Source organism: Olea europaea, chromosome 6 (genome assembly GCF_002742605.1).
Source record: "Olea europaea var. sylvestris chromosome 6, O_europaea_v1, whole genome shotgun sequence".
Taxonomy (NCBI): domain Eukaryota; kingdom Viridiplantae; phylum Streptophyta; class Magnoliopsida; order Lamiales; family Oleaceae; genus Olea; species Olea europaea.
Window position 1 is genome coordinate 18873676 of NC_036242.1, and position 16846 is coordinate 18890521.

Sequence of the window (16846 nt, forward strand, 5' to 3'; positions counted from 1 at the left end):
TAGAAAGCTCGAGGAGAAGAGACTGGTAAAAGAACTCCACCTTGCATGAATATCCTTCAGATCTTCAAGAAACACCACATTGATTATTGAAGTTTGCTTTGGATGCTATAATCACCCAGGAAATAGCAACAAATTTTTAGTCATTCAACTTGAACTAAAGCAAGGACAAACAGATCTTGTATGAAGGCAGTGGAAGTAGTGTGTGAACAAGGTAGATTAACACACCTGTGTGTCTGCATAATGAGTTTTATTTTTTTTTTTTTCATTTTTTTTTTTTTTTACATGTATGGTACGTTGTTGTCACAACCACCTAAAGCTATATTTCTCATATTGCATCATACGATACAATACAAAAACTAAACTTTCTAGCCCCTAGAGAGAGATTGGATTAGGTAAAAAACGATGTGAAAAGCCAGTGACAAACCCACAGTTGCACCGTGTTACTTAGATTGCATAGAAGTAAATATACTGAAGTAAAAATCCTTTGATTTGCTATTCCTAATGATTGGTGGCGTATTCACAAACAATAGAGTTAAGGGATAGCCCTGAAGCAAAATAAAAGCATCCAAGTGATAAGGTGTAGAAATAATAAGTCTCTGATTCTCAAAAAGTGAAGTCTTCTTAATATTTCCACCGCAAGGGCTGGTAACTTAAAGTTTGGAGTCAATTACCAGAGAATTCTTTGTATTCATGTCCAAATATAATATAAAGCATCAGGCAAGTTAAACAAGTACGACGCAACTTTTGGTGGATAAATTAATATGGGCCACATAGATACCACCAACTAGGCAAAGAGGCTAGTAATAATATTAGGAAGCCATCGACCGAGAACTTGTAATATTCCATCCTGTAGTAGAAAATCTATTGTAAAAGAAATTCCCTTGAAACTGATTGAGTTAGGATTCAATATCAACCAACATAATTACTCTATGGTGTTAAATTTTACAGTTATGAGTTAATTGAAATTACGAACATAAAAATCTTTATAAGCCTGCCTTTTTCCTAAGTATTTGCAAAGGTCATCAGCATAACTTAACGTTTTCTCAATAGCCTTCCCTTCGTAAAAAGGTAGTCCCCTTGCATTCTGTTCAGATGCAAATAACACTATCATAATTACTACATACACATACAGAGAGATTGAGAGAGCACCTGTATAATGAGCAGCTGTATGGATAGATGACTTTTAACCCTTGAAACAACATACGCTGCAGTTTGCAGATTATCATCCTCGGAGTCATCGTGGGTTATTCTGAGACCAGAAGACTTTTCTGTGTCATTATTGGAGCGAGCGACTTCAGGCACGTCAATGCTATCCATGGTTCTCAAAAGCTTTAAAAATCCCGGCAAACTGGATATGGCAGCCTCTTTCAAAGCAAGGAAGATATCTAGCCATTCTTCTTCCGAAAGTCTGCCTCTTAAATCAGTGGTCAAACGCATCAATGCAGCTACCCCCGCACTCGAGGGACCTTGGCCAGAGCTTCTTATAAACCCAGCCAGTATAGAGACGACAATTGGCAGTTGACTCCTTAGCATTTCAAAGAAACAGACAAATAGATCAACTAGGCATTCCACCGCCAATGCAGAAGTTTCAGAGTCCCATATATTCCTGTCAGGATGTGGAGATTCAGAACTTTGCAGATGCAAGTCATCCTTCTTTTGTGCATCTCTACCATCATGAACAAAACTGAAAATTGGGAAGATCACAGAATTGAAAACATTGATCCAGAAGGGGCTTGAAAAAAGATGACCATGGTCCTTCAAAATATTGAAGAGAACTTCCAAAGCGCTCTTTCTAATAGCTGATCTAGGATCTGATGTTAATCTTGACAACCCTGAAATAATATTAGAAGTAATGTTAAAGAGCTCCACTAAAGTCTTGACAGATTATAACTCGTTTTTTCAGGAAGAGAGAAGCAGCGATGTCCGCTGTCAAAGGAGTGAGGTGGTCTTGATTTTCTGGTTAATAGAGGCAGTAAACTATAAGAATTAATACAATAACTATGAAACTTAAGTATGCTCAAGTCTCATATCTATATTGTCATAAGGGCAGAAAGGTCGAGAGAGAGGTATCATCATTATGAAAAAGTGATATATGAAATGAAAGTGCCAAAATCTGTTTTGGAAAATTCAGCTGCTGCTTCTTTCTCAACATCTCTCGTGGTCAACTAGAATCAAATACCTGAAAGCAAAGGAATCCAGAAAGACATATAATCGTCTTTTTCCATTAAGTTTTGTCCATCCACAGAATTGTCATTCTCTATCAGAGTGCAGGAACCATCACCCTTGGTTTTCTCATTGCTAACAAGTCCTCCATCTGCAAGTTTGACAGCGCAGAACCGAAGAAAAGCTATAGCATTGAGACTAACATCACTGTTGAATCTACTATGTGTGAAGGTAATGAGGCATTTAACGCAATCAGTAAAAGTGACGGCCTCAGTCTCAGTTGTGTAAGGAAAATATTCTCGCACTATTTTTTCCATGGTTTCAAAGGCCAACAAGACTATGTTCTTTCTTTCATCAGCTGCTGCAGCTGTAAAAACCTACAAACAGATAAATCTATATATGAAGGAAGATAATTGCACAGTACAATAAACAGGCACGGTCTCAAGTCCAATTCAACAAAAAAAGGGCACATAATCAATGCATTAACTTTCATTATAGCAATATCTTTCAGTTTAACCACCAGCATCTTCATAGGTGCTTCAATACAGCTTCAGAAGCTGACTAGCATTGGCACCTAAAATTGAAGGCAGTTCCAGATTTCTGTTTCAGGTACGCTTAAGCATCTTGTGAGTTATACATTGGGGAACAAAAAAGTAAACCATGTACCCAAAGCAGAGAGGAAAATAATGAAAACAAAGCATTAATAGGATGAATTTGATAAAGATGAATTTATGGAGAAGTAACACAAATGCAGTGTCAGTGAAAATATCCCAACAAGGTAAGGCACCAATAATCCAGCAATAGATTGTAACATGTCTCGCCAGCTTTAAACTGAATTTGCCTCCAAAATAATGTATATCAATTCGTAAATCACACTTATGCATGGTAACACAGTTAAGCACAGAATCATGATTGCTCATTACAATTATGTACTTGGATCATAACAATGTTACTCAGTAATCAATAAACATTTATGCATGAGTCTCCCAAATATGGCCCTCATCACCTATCCAAATCGCCAAAGTAGTTGCACGAACTTGGAAGGTTAATAATAATACAATGTGACACCACAATAACTGGCAAGTACAAATACAAAGCCAGTACTAGGTACCACAAACTCTGCAGATAGAACATTCTCTGCAACAAAATCTAACAGTTGATTTTCATACATGACATATGGAACACACATTGCTATGGATAATATCCACAAGTTATCGCATAAATAACATACAGGAAATATTGTTCTGGCATTTGTATTCTGAAAACTGCCAAAGTTTCCTGAGAATGTTGTGGTGATGAATTATTTTTAAAGATAAACTTTTATTTTCAATAACTTCTATTATCTTTTCAAATCAAAGGCAACTACGATTGATAAAATTTAGGTATTTTCCATAACAATAGAAAGGAGGATTCTGCATTGCTCTCTCAAGAATATAGCAAGCTATAAACATATAATTCAGTTCAGTAAGCCGACAGGATAAAGCATGCGGATATTAGACACAATACCGGTAAATTTATAAACATTTCTTTATATAAACAAAAAATTACCATAAAAACGCTCTTCCATCCAGATTTTATATTATTGACCCGGCTGAGGACCATTTGCGAGATACACCGAACTATTAACTCTCTAATTTCTGTGGAGCTGCTTTTTTGCATGACAATCACAAATGGTCTCAAGAATTCATTTTGGAAATTATAATTTGCCAGTTCTTCTCGTTCTAGGAATTTCATAGCAAGCTGCCGCAACGAGTCCATGACAAAGATTGCAACCGAAAGATTTTCTGATAAACCAACTGCCACAAAAAAATCAGAAAGAACACTCCATATTCGAGACCATACCAGCCTGATGCGATTCATGTTGTAGTGCCTGCGTAACAAAAGAGTCGTATCATTGTATTTCTCATCATATATCTCACCCTGAAAGTTTTTGTACACGAATTAGAGACATCAAGAAATTGAGAAAAGAATCTTACGCAACTTCTACGATTTTAGTAAGGCTAAATACGCGAGGGTCAGTTGGAGACTGCAATTCAGAAATGGAGACGTGGCAAAGTGCCTTCACAAAAGCCACTATTGCTTCACTGTTCAACCTCTGGCTGTGAGCAAAAATGTGGTTTAACTCAAAATTTCCTATTTGGTCAAGCAAATACAAGTTCGAAACGAAGTTATTGATCTGCTCAGGAGAAACAAGACCGGGGGAATTGACTCCATGACTGGTGCTGTCATATGATCCCCCTCGAACGACAGCCAACATAGCAGGATTCTGGAGGGCTCCTTTTTTCTTCAAAGATGGAAAATTTGCAGATTTTAATATTTTCTCTTCAGTTTCGCCATTCAACGCTGTAAAAAAGGATGCATCAGAAGGTGCCCCTTCCCCCAAAAGCTGGAGATTCTCAAATCGAGATAAACATGTCAAAATATGTTCCCATGCTTCCTGAAGATAATTCCCGTCTTCAATAGCAATTGATATCATTGCCTGTCAAAGTAATGCATAGATATCAGTGCCAAAACATGATCTATGACTTATATTTGCATTGTGGCAATATGATATGCACGTTAAAGTTAAGGACCAACATATCATTCTTAATCACTTCCACAGCATAGTAAAACTGGATAGCGTGAATAAATGATGAATATCTCCAGACAAGCATCACTGACTTGCAAAACCCATCCTCATGCAGGGAAAAACAATGGTCCTAGTTATCTAGGCAGATATATAAATTTTAGTGTATATCCTTGACAAATACCTTGACAGCATCAACATTTTTTTGCTTCATATCTGCAGCACAATGGAGGTAAGTAAATTTGGCCACAGTGGTAACAAAAGCATCTTTCTGGGTCTGCATGCCCATTACAGCAGTAACATGCACAGCATATCGGAAACCCTGCATGCATTGAGAAGTAGTTTCCTTGTCATCACTCTGGTCCAGAGTCACACTGAATGCAGCTAGCATAGGACCCCAGCAGACTTCAATCATGAACCTCAATATTGCAGGATCTGAAACAGCATAGAATATACTCCTGCAGTAGGACAAACAAGTGATATTCCATTATCCTTCCCTCCTGGAAAAGATAAAAAGGCCTCAAAGCATAGATGGAATAGGACAATCATCTCCAGGAACCAACAATAGAAAAAATATATCAGCATAACAAGCATGATATTCCATTTAATCAGTCAACTGAAAGCATTGCCACCATCTGAAGAGGACCTCGTAGGCATTTTCATTTTTATTAGGTGAAAGGCAACATCCTCCTCTCATAGGTCCAAAATTAAAAATGTTGGGTAAATACCAGAAAAATATACCAATTGAGTAAACCTGCAGAAAGAAAATCTTACTCTGATTTTGACGATTTTGCTTTAAATTGCTCTTGAATATGCCTTATTAGATATCCGTTGGCACCGAATGGTTTTTCTTCTGTATTCTTCCAAACTAGATTGAGTATGCCATCCAAACCCAGTAGTTTATTAAGGCTGTTCCCCTGTTTGCTTTGTGGAGCAGAAGAATCTGCACTCATCTTAATCTCATTTTTCACAATTTGATCATAGAGGGCGCCCAGAAACTCTTCTGGTAGATCCTTGCCACCATCAATCCCTCGGTTATTCCGGATAAAATCAACCTTGGTCATCTTAAGAGTTAAAAACAATGTCAAATGGAAGTCAGAAATGAACTGAAATGTAAACTACTTTATCAAATGACATCTAAAAGATGTGAGTTAATCCGGAAGCAATATCAGATAGACTGTAAACAGATTAAACACATGCCATTAAATTAGCAATTAATTATAATATTTCAGTTCTTTCCAAAATTCCTGAAGAATGGCAGTGGCAATAAAAGGTATCATATGCAATAACTAAAGAATTATGTAGATAAGCTAATATTTTCTGAAGCTAAGTACTCATAAAGATCAAGAAAATGTTGGACAATTAAGTTGAATAGGATTTACATTATTAAATAGTAAGAGACCTGATAAACTGATGACTCTTTCATCTCTAGATTCAATTTTATCTATAAATGTGAATTTCATGTTTACCATGTAACGCCAACCACAGCAACACTATACAGCGAAATCTCAAATATAAGGTATCATAGTTACATGTAACAAAGTTCTAATGACTTTAAATAGCAACTTGTTCATTAAAAGTGAGAGCAATTGATGTGGAACCAAATTAATATTCACAACTCCAGGTTTCATGGGCTCGATGTTCAAAATATATCTGTGTTAAAAGGACCATTTATAAGCTTATGGGGTTCGAGCCAAACCATATGGTGCTAGGTAGAGTAGTACATTTATAAACCAAACCAAACAGGACAGGTTTCTTAACATTTCCCCCTCACATCTTATAAGAAAATAATGAGGCTCAATGCCAGGTAATGATGCAAGGCACATAAGAAATCAGGATCCTGACTAGGATCGCTTGGCGGCAATGAATCAGAGTATCAGACTATAGAATCATAAGATTCTAAGAAAAAAGAGGGGGGAAAAGAGAACAAGAACCTACTATAATTTTACTTTAGAACCAAGAAATATATATATCCATTCAATTCTAGGACTTGAGATTGGGAAAATCTTGCCATTTTCTTATTTAGAAATTTTTTTCATCCATCCTTCCCTAAAAGAAGGATCACCCAAAAATCAAAGAATTTTACAATCATTTCCATGATCCTCTCAAGTGTTTAAAAAGTTTAAGTTGGTATTGAGATGTTTTGCTTCTGTGAGGCAAGGAGTAGCCACAACATAAACCAATAAATTAACCTGAAAATTTTAAAATGCAGAATTGTACTTGTCATAACTAATAAACTATCTATAAAGTTCATAATAAATCATGCGAACAAAATCAGGGGTTGGTAGAATTTTGAGATTGTTCAAAAAACCCTTACATTGTACTCTAGGCAGCATGGACACACTGCTGGCACCGGCGAGCTGGTGTCCGACAGGTGTTGGAGATGCCAGGTGGTGTGTCCCCCCTCTTTGGAGGGTTTCTAGAGTCAAACACGTTGCAGACACACCGTGCATTTAAAAATAATCGAAAAAATAAATAGAAAATAGAAACTAGCTGGTAGTGTCAAATGGTGTTGAGTGGAGTTGTTTCATATGAAAAGAACTGTGCAAAATGCAATGGGGAAACACTTGTGAACAATTAAAGAGTGCTTTTATTTTAACTTGGCAAATACCGATTTGTTTTATTAAAAAGCAAGAGAACGTTTTTCTATAAATCAAGTGGGACAAAAAAAAAAAAAAAAAATTCTCAACAGCAGGGCACTTTCGTAACTATTAATATTATGATTTAACCCTTACAATTACAAATTGAACAAAAAAACAAAACCCATCTTCACAGAATTGATTGGCAGCATCTGGTTTTCTCCTGCGACAAATCCCTCTGTTGTGACAACCCTCTGTTTTTATTTATTTCATCACTGCCAATAATTTCCATTTATTTGCTTTAAACTATAAAAGTAGGAAAGAATTAAAAAAAAAAAACAAAAAGTGTATAGAATTTTAATCAATGTGTCCAGGCCTACTATTTTCAAATATTGCATGTTGGCATGTCCGTTTTGTGTCATGTCTGTGTAACTGCCAATTATTTGTAGGCTATGGAAAACTAGTCCAAATGATCGTGCCAGTAACAAAATGCTCAGAAAGAACAAGATAAGCAAAATGGCAAATACGTACCCTCGAGGCTTATGCCTGGAGGCATGCACCTCATAAGTTAAGATTAAGCCTTGACCAATGGCACTCAAAGCATAAGCTTTGAGGTCATGTCAGATGTGCCTAACTGGTAAGCCTTGCTTTTTAAGACAACAATACTTTCCCTACAATCCTACCTCCAGATCTACCATCTTAAGTTCGATCCTATGATCCTACTTGTGATTTCTTTATGTTAAATGTGATTCTAAATCAATATTTCAAATCTAGATAGTCAAAATCATAACAGCTCTGGGCTTGAAATTCAGAGTGAGAACTTGGAATAGGGTTTAATATGGGAGTCATAATAGACCTCCAATTGCAAAACGGTGCCAAAAGGCTTATATTTATTTATAACATGTGAGAAAATCCTGTTTCTCTGAAAATGATATCAGGGCTAAACTAAATATTAATCATGTTAATGCTTATTTTCACTCACAACATATACAATTCAAATAGAGAAACATACATAGTAAAAAGAAGTAAATGGACAAAGCATACCTTATCTTTTACCATACTGTTATGTGCATCGGTATTGAGCATTATCACAGAGTATGCAAGAACATAAGCGGCATCTGCACTAGTAAATGAATTTGGATTGCATTTACAATACCGCTGAGCAAATTTTTCCATGATGCGATCAATCTTTTGAGCTTCTCCTGGTAATCTAAATCCTCTTAAGAAAAATCTGATCGCTTCACCAAAGTCCATTCCATCGAAGTTGAAGGAATCAACATATGCATGCATAACTTTCAAAGGAAATTCCTCTCTCTCACCAAGATAATCGCCAATCACAGTAGCATTAAGGTCAGAAGTATTTTTGAGAAAAGTTGCAACTGATTCTGGGGAGCTGCAAATTTTCTTGCTTAATAAGAACTCAATGCCCTTTGAAGGTTTTCTATTAAACAGCGCAACGCCTTTCTGCATTTAAACAGTTGGTGCCTGTTACTAAAGGATATTGCAAACAATACACACGCACATGAGGGATATTAACAAAGCAATAAATCCTTAAGAGGCTCATTGTGCAATCATATCGTAGTGGTAGATTGGCAAAAAGATAACAAAAGAATATACATAGATATCAGAAATCTAGAGAAGAAAGGAGTAAAGCATGTTTGGGAGTTGTTTATAAACAATTTAAGTAATAAATAGATATAAATGAGTGAAAAGTTGGTAGCACCTGTGGGCCCACAAAATATTTGGATAAAAATTGTTTGACTAATTATAAATAATTTATACACAGTTGCAAAACAAGGCCTAAATCTTTGCTAACCTGAATTTCTAATTTATAAGCTCGGCGCTGCTCCAAGGCTGCAGCATCTGCAAATTCAGAAGTCGCTTCCAAATGAAGCTCATCAGCAATATTTCTGTCTTCGTTAAAGGTTGTGGGATTCTCCATCGAACTCTCGTTATCAGAGAACTTCGGCAGATTGGATTCTCCAGTTTTCAGCTGTTGGTCCATCCATGTTCCCATCGACTTGATGATTCTGACCAAACACTTTACTGATTCATGACGAAATGTCATATCTTGGGCTGGAGACAAAGTAGTAGTGGAACCAGGGGGCGGACCTAGAGCAGTTTTCAGAAGGCCATTGGCAATCCTGCAAATAGCTTACGGATTTAAAGGAGTTTTAATACAATAAACTAAACAAACAAAAAGATTTAGCAATAGCAACCACTGCAATTTACAGTGCAGTTGCAAATGTGTTTGTCCGCATGTGAGTGTCATAACGTCTGTTATCCTGCATACTGTGCAAGGGCAAAGTCAAGGGAACTTCTGGTCTTGGGGTTGGGTATTTAGTAATTTTTAGATTGCTGTAGTTATGTCTTCAATTAAAGGTCTTTTCGGAAACCAACGAATCAAATCAGTCTAGATATCTTAAATAGCTATACTTACGTAGACAAGGGGAACATATTTCCTGCAAATTGATATCTTAATAGCCGCTTCTGATGACACAGGTTATAACATGCTCTTTGGGAAAAATTGTTAAACAGTTGACCCAAAAAAAAAAAAAAAAAAAACCTAATATTTTATCTATATAATAAATAGCTACGTCTTAACAGGAAAAAATGACACAAACAAGAAATCACTTTGGGGAATATTTTGAATCACTGAGCAACCAAAAGCCTATTATTCAATGTCAACAATAAGGGAAAAGGAGAAAAAACCATATCATAGTTCCTTTCATTTCTCTCGTGTAGCAGCTTCCTCCACTTGCTAAAATCATTGATCATAAGAGGGGACGTGTTTTGTGTGTGTGTGTGTGTGTGTGCGACAGAGAGAGAGGGGGGGAGAGAGAGAGAGGAAGGCAAAAGCAAACTATTTTTGGCCTCATCCTAACTCCCATTAAGATTTATCTGTCTTTACTTTCCCTCAAAAATGGTAAGGCTCATATAAGCTTGAGAATTTGTTTTACCAAACTAGGATAAACAAACTTACCTTCAAAGACTCTTCATCACCTAAACCCCTGCTTAATCTAGATAAACAACATGTGGGGAAATTTTGTAATGATTTGTTAAGATTTTTTTTCCTTTTTTTGAAATGTATGCTATCCTGCAAACCCCAATAATTTGAACGACAAACAAAGCGACTTAGGGGAAGAAGGAGATCAATAATCGTGATCTATAGTTGTCATAATGTTAAATGTGGAGATTTACATTACAGAACTCCAAACCCTGACTTCACTAACTTCACAAGGTTGTAGATATCTCACCTGAGTTGAAATCCACTCATGAATATGAAAAAGAAAGGAACAAATTTCAATAGTTATCCTTAGTACCTTTCAAATATGTTTGGAGCATCCACATCGCAGTCATAGTTAACAAAAATGTCGACAATAATTTGTGAATCCTGTAAGATCTTTTCCAATAAACTCAGAACAGTCATCTTCTGTAAGAAACTAGGCTGAAGTACATTCTCGAGCACACGAAGTACTAGCATTGGGAAGAAAATTCCAATTTCCGATTTCAAGCCCGATCTAAATTTTACCAATAAGTTTTGGAATATAGAACAAAGAAGCTGAAAAATAGTCATAACAGATAGTGCACTGTTCTTCAACACTGATAGGCACAGAAATTGTTTGATAGCATTAAGAAACCTGTGGAGAATGAACATGTTAGCTTTCCAGAGAGGGAAAAAAAAGACTTACATGCGTATATTAATCGAATCCCCGAAGATCAAAAGAAGAAATTTGACATGGATCCTGGCTTTTCTTTACTTCTAAATTTTCATTTTTATGTTTGGTCATGCATGAGTGAGAATGTAACAGGCATAACAAAGACAGCTATAAGGTTTAATATTAAATCCAAGTAACACTTTGACCAAGCCATATATTAAGTAAAGCTTACTTCTTTCATCTATCAGAGAAAAAAAAATGTATTTAACGCAAAATCTCCAACATGGTCTTATAATTCACTCAAACATGGGCTGTTGTTTACATGTCATGTAAGAAAACCAAAATCAAGGGCAGATCTACATGCAAAGGGGATGAAACCAAATCCAAGTTAAATTGAAATTAAGACTCTGTTTGGTCTCCATTACAATTTAATACATTTTTCTCTCTTCATTTTAACCACACGTTCTTCAATAAAATAATATTACATGTAACCCAAAATTTTTTTTTCTTTGTTAACTACACATTCTTAAAAAAAATCACTATTCCAAAATACATCATCCCGAAAACTAATTACAATGGATCTCAAACAGAGGCTAAATGAAAACCTCAAATATTTTCCCTTTTTGTTTTAACATTTCTCACCAATTGAATTTACAGTAAATTAGCAAAGATGAATAGGAATATCTATATATAGTTTCCCATCGTATGAACATGACCCCAGAAAGATTTCACTTATCTTGATGGATCATCACAGGAAAATGGCCGACAATCCCAAGCTGGGACTATATAACTAAATCAACTCAATAGTCTATGTACTGTCACTATGGGTTACTAAATCACCTCTCGTAAATCAATATAAACTATGAATATTAGCCTATGTTTGGCTAATGTTTATAAATTGTTTATAAATGATCAAACACTTTTTTCCCTCACATTTCGTGGACCCACAAGTACTACCACTTCTCCACTACTCATTTCTATTTATTTACAATTTAAACGATTTTTAAACACTTCACAAACAAGCTTTTAATTGCACTTGCACTCATTCCAATAAATCATTTTTCTTTAGAGTTATAATCAGCCAAAAGTACTAATTTGTAGAGTTTTAAATGGTGAATGTAGGAAACAAATGGTAGGCATGCTAACAAATGCCTGAATGGGGATCAAGTGCTTGTCTACATTGTCAGATTCTAAGTGCCAAGAAAAATACAAAAAAATGCAGGGAATTCTTAGATACTTTTAAGAAAAATCTCAGGGGTTGTTTGAGCCCCATTTTTCTCAAAAAATGAATTTTTGAAATAGTGTCATAATGGAGAGTGTGTGGTTAAAAAATAAGAAAAAGTTTTTGGTTTGCGTGTAATATTATTTTATTGAAAATGTGTGGTTAAAATGATGTCAAATCACTAATGAAGAATATATTTTGATGAAAAATGGGGCTCAAACAAGGGCCTAATATTCTCTACATTCACCTCAATGTTACTAATCCCTATTGCATGATTTTAGATATATTCTCCATTATCCTAATTCACCAATTAAATTAGCAAGCAAAATGATATATATTATACCACTATATGTTAATTTCAGATCTTACCCTTCCTTAACTTTGCCCTTAGCATGATATGTTGAGATTCTACTCTTTCCAACAAGTGAATTTATTAGTCTTAATTAAGTTTCTAAAATGCATAAGTTGTGGAGGTCAAGCCTCAAACGTTACAAGCCTAGGGCGTTTTAATACTTTAATATTATTTGATTAGGTAGACAAATAAATAAAATAATGAACACCTTAAAATTTATAGAACTTCATACAAAATTTTCAAGTTTCCAATAAAACATAATTCTCAAAGTCATAAATACTCCAAATCAATAATTTTTTGTTCGTGGACAGAGAAAGCTATGTAGGCTGGATTAGAAATAGGTGGATTTTTTGGATTTTTTGTTGGATTTATTTTCTTTTTAAGTTTTAGCAATGGCTGAGCATTTCGTTACCATTTTTCAAAAAAGGTAACATTTGTCAAAAAAAAGGCGCACATCTGTATCTGCATAGGCATACCACAGGCAGTAAACATAGAGTTGACCCCTATTTACTTGTTTAGGCGGGCCTTTTAGAACACCAGTCGTGATTAAATAAGCAATGCACAACATCCTGGATTGACCGTCAATAATTTCTTGAATTATTCATATACATTTTACACCTGACCTTTTTAGCAATTAATTGCATCATTTTCGTGGATTTTTGTACTTTTCATAACCAGTCCAATTGCAAGTACCTATGAGTCTCCTTTAATCCGAGGGTAGATATGAATCATATAAATCCCAAAATGCACATTCTTCTCTCTCCCCAAATATTACTTGGTGTTTCTTGATTTTAAATGTTTATGGTAACTGAAATTGCATTATTTTCATTTCCACTTGCACCTAATTTCACGCTACTTATTCCATCTACCTTTTACTGATTATTTCAACCATAGCTATGAGAAGAAATACTGAACTCTGCACATTCATGTGCAACAAAAAGGATGATATTTACGAGGCACTTGCCTGTCATTTGTCAGCCATATAGGGCCTGCATTCCCCATGATGATATTCAGAAGCTCCAAGGAGAGAATTTTTCCCCTCAAAAGGATCTGATCATCTGGATGTTCTTGCGACGAAAACTTCATAGATAATTTGCACAAATTCTTGTAGAGCATAAAGCAATCCTCTCTAATTTTACTGTAATCACTCATTTTTTCCTCCTCATTGGCTGATATACCCTTCCCCTTCCCTTCATCACCTTTTGCCTCAGCATGATTCACGCCCTTCTGCAATTCCAAGGATAGTGTTGCACCAGGTAGGCTATCCTTGGCGTCCAAAATCTCGTTAATGAAGTTTTGAGCAAACTGTATAGAGCTCCCTTCATTCAAATTCCTATCAGCAAATTCTAACAGTTCAAACACAGAAACTGTCTTAAAGTTAACAAGCATGGAATTCTCCTCGGCCCTTGTGAAAACAATTATCATCATCTGAGCAAGAATCGACTTTGCACAGATTTGATTGGTGCCGTTTTGGCCACCCAAGTACACGTTGTAACAGGACCTGACAATGTAGACAAGACAATCACCCCGAATATAGATAAAGGGGGATCGAACAGCACAGAGCAGAGCCTTGAGAGCAGCAAGCTCAATGTGCTCATCGCCAATGCCGGTACATTTACAGATGGAATCTATGAGGCGAAAAATAAGGGAAGACTTATCTTTGGCTTCATTGCGTTCGATTTCGCAGCCACGGATGAGTCCAAAGGAGAAAAGTCGAAAAGCACAATCTAGGGCGGGGTCAACAACCTTTGGGGAGGCGGATTCAATAGCCATGATGACAGGGTGGAGAACGAAGTCGGCATCGGAAGAAGATAAACCGTAGAGGGGGGAACAGGAAGCGGGATCGTCGGGTAAATCGGGCAAAGAATCAAGCTTATCAAGAACAGATTTGCAGGCGGACACCAGCTGGGAGTGTTTCCTCCAAGCCACGTTCTTGATGATCTTGTCTAACGACGGCCCCAGTACCCACCCACACCGGGAAGGTCCACCAAGGGTTTGCGAACTTGACATTTTCTCTTAATGGCCAGATTTGGAGCTCAGCGATGATCCGAATCTATAAAATGAATTTGACGAAATGGAGAGATCAGCTCTGCCTCCGCTTTAGAACTGGTTCCGACCGACCAAGGCGTGGTATTTGGAACCGAACGCTTCCGTAAACACCACGCTCAACCCGAGGGATATTCAAACAAATACCGTTGTTTGGTCACACATCTTCATCCAGGTCGATTTAGCCCAACTTTGAGCCCCATTTTGGGGGAAATTTCATTTTTGAACTGTGTATTGATGGAAAATGTGTAGTTAAAAATAATGAAATATTTTAAATTTGCGTGTAATATTATTTTATTGAAAAATGTGTGATTAAAATGATATCAAAATATTTTTTAAAAAAATATTTTTTTTTTTCAAAAAATGAGGCTCAAACAAGGGATTAATTCTATTCTACAAAAAATTATTTTTTCCAAATTAATTTTGAGTCATACAATCACTCAATAATATAATTTTACATGTTTCTTACTTTTTACCAAACATTTTCAAAAAATACACTATCAGACGCCCTTGGAAATCCAGGGCCTATATTCGGCAATGATTTTGAGAATCAATTTTTTGATTATTAGAGCGAAAAGTGTGTTTCATTTGTGAGTGAAGAAGTAAAAAATGACAACTGACTTAAGAAGATAACGATTAAAAAATTGATTTTTTGAGGATAAAAAATTGATTTTTTGAGGATAAAAAATCAGAACCAAACGGGGGCAATTTTATGCCCTTATTTGGTCCTTATTATTTCCAAAATATATTTATCTTTCTTATTTTTAACCATATATTTTTCAATAAAATGATATTACAAGCAAAATAAAGTTTTTTCTTATTTTTTAACCATATATTTTCAATCAAAACACTATTCCAAAATAAATTTTATTGAAAAATGGAGCTCAAACATGCTCTATATGTTATCCTCTAATGAATTTTAAAATTACTTAATTGACATTATGGCTATTAGGAAACTAAATATCAAATAAAAGTAACACATTTTGTACAACTTGGTACATTTTTTGTCTTTTCGATACCCTTCACACATTATTGTTTATCTTGACATTGTTCACATTTTTTTATAAAATTTTGTGCATTTCTCACATTTTGGAACATTTTCGCCATTTTAATACAATTCTTGCATTTTTTTTTTTAACAGTTTATGTCTTTTGGTAAATTTTGATCAATATGGTATAAATTTCATGAATTTTGATAGTCTGGATTTGGTGTATACCACGCTTTTTCATACATTTATGTATTTTGATAAATTTCATACATTTTAGTACATTTTCACACATTTTGTACATTTCCTTACATTTCGGTACTTTTGGGCATTTTTGTACACTCACACACACATTTTGAGATATTTCTATTATGTGTTGAAATAATTATCATCCATCAAGGCCCCTATCAATCACAAAGAGGGGCTTTTCGCATGTATCATAAATAAATACTTTTAGCCCTTGTTTGAGCCTCGTTCTTTGGAAAATACATTTTAAACAGTGTTTTGACATTATTTAAATCATACATTTTTCAATATAATAATATTAGACGTAACTTCAAAATTTTTCCTAATTTTTTAATCACACATTTCACATCAATAAACTATTTAAAAATGGGACTCAAACAAGGCTTAATGACCGTCGAACCAAAAACGTATAACGACCACCGATGCTTTCCTTTCGAAGGAATGTAAACCCTCAACCACTTGACTAAGAGACATTTGAAAGCGTCATCAAAATAGTAACTCAATAAATTTGGATTGAATTATGATAGTAGAATTAAATGCCATAACTTGATCTTGAACATAGACAATAATTAAGTGCAAACTCGCACAATAAATATAGACTTCAATGCAATAAAATCTTGCATACGAATAACAAAAAGCATAACAAATGTCACAAAAGCACATCGAGAATCTTGAAAATTGAATTAATCATGAATTCAAACATAATGGTGAAATAGCATCAACTTATAAAATTATGAAAAAGCCTTAAAAAATTGTCTATAAATAAGGCCACTTGCAAAAATAATGGGAGGATTAGGCTTCTTCATCTGCTCATGTGGCAGGAATGGAGCATATGTAGCTCCGATCAAAGAAGACGGATGACAACGAATAATTTATCCTATTCTTCATGTTGCTATGAAGTTCCTTATTGATGCTAAAGCGACAAGCGTTAAGGGGGCCAACGAGGGTTGCACGAATTTTACTTAAGTACCATTTTCAAAACCTCTCCTCAACTCGAGGTTAACTACATCATGATGATGGATACCATG

At 35.3% G+C, this 16846-nt stretch overlaps 1 protein-coding gene across 1 annotated transcript; it reads right to left on the reverse strand.

Annotated features, from left to right (window-relative positions):
• Positions 1–236: 236 nt before the first annotated feature.
• Positions 237–14743, reverse strand: LOC111396077 (brefeldin A-inhibited guanine nucleotide-exchange protein 1). Its single transcript, XM_023022354.1, has 10 exons — positions 13506–14743; positions 10632–10949; positions 9125–9452; positions 8353–8772; positions 5504–5793; positions 4914–5187; positions 4140–4642; positions 3712–4033; positions 2180–2540; positions 237–1832 (listed from the first exon to the last, which is right to left on the reverse strand). The coding sequence occupies exons 1-10, from the start codon at positions 14549–14551 to the stop codon at positions 1117–1119; spliced, it is 4578 nt and encodes a 1525-aa protein (XP_022878122.1). The 5' UTR covers positions 14552–14743; the 3' UTR covers positions 237–1116.
• Between the last annotated feature and the right edge of the window lie 2103 nt (positions 14744–16846).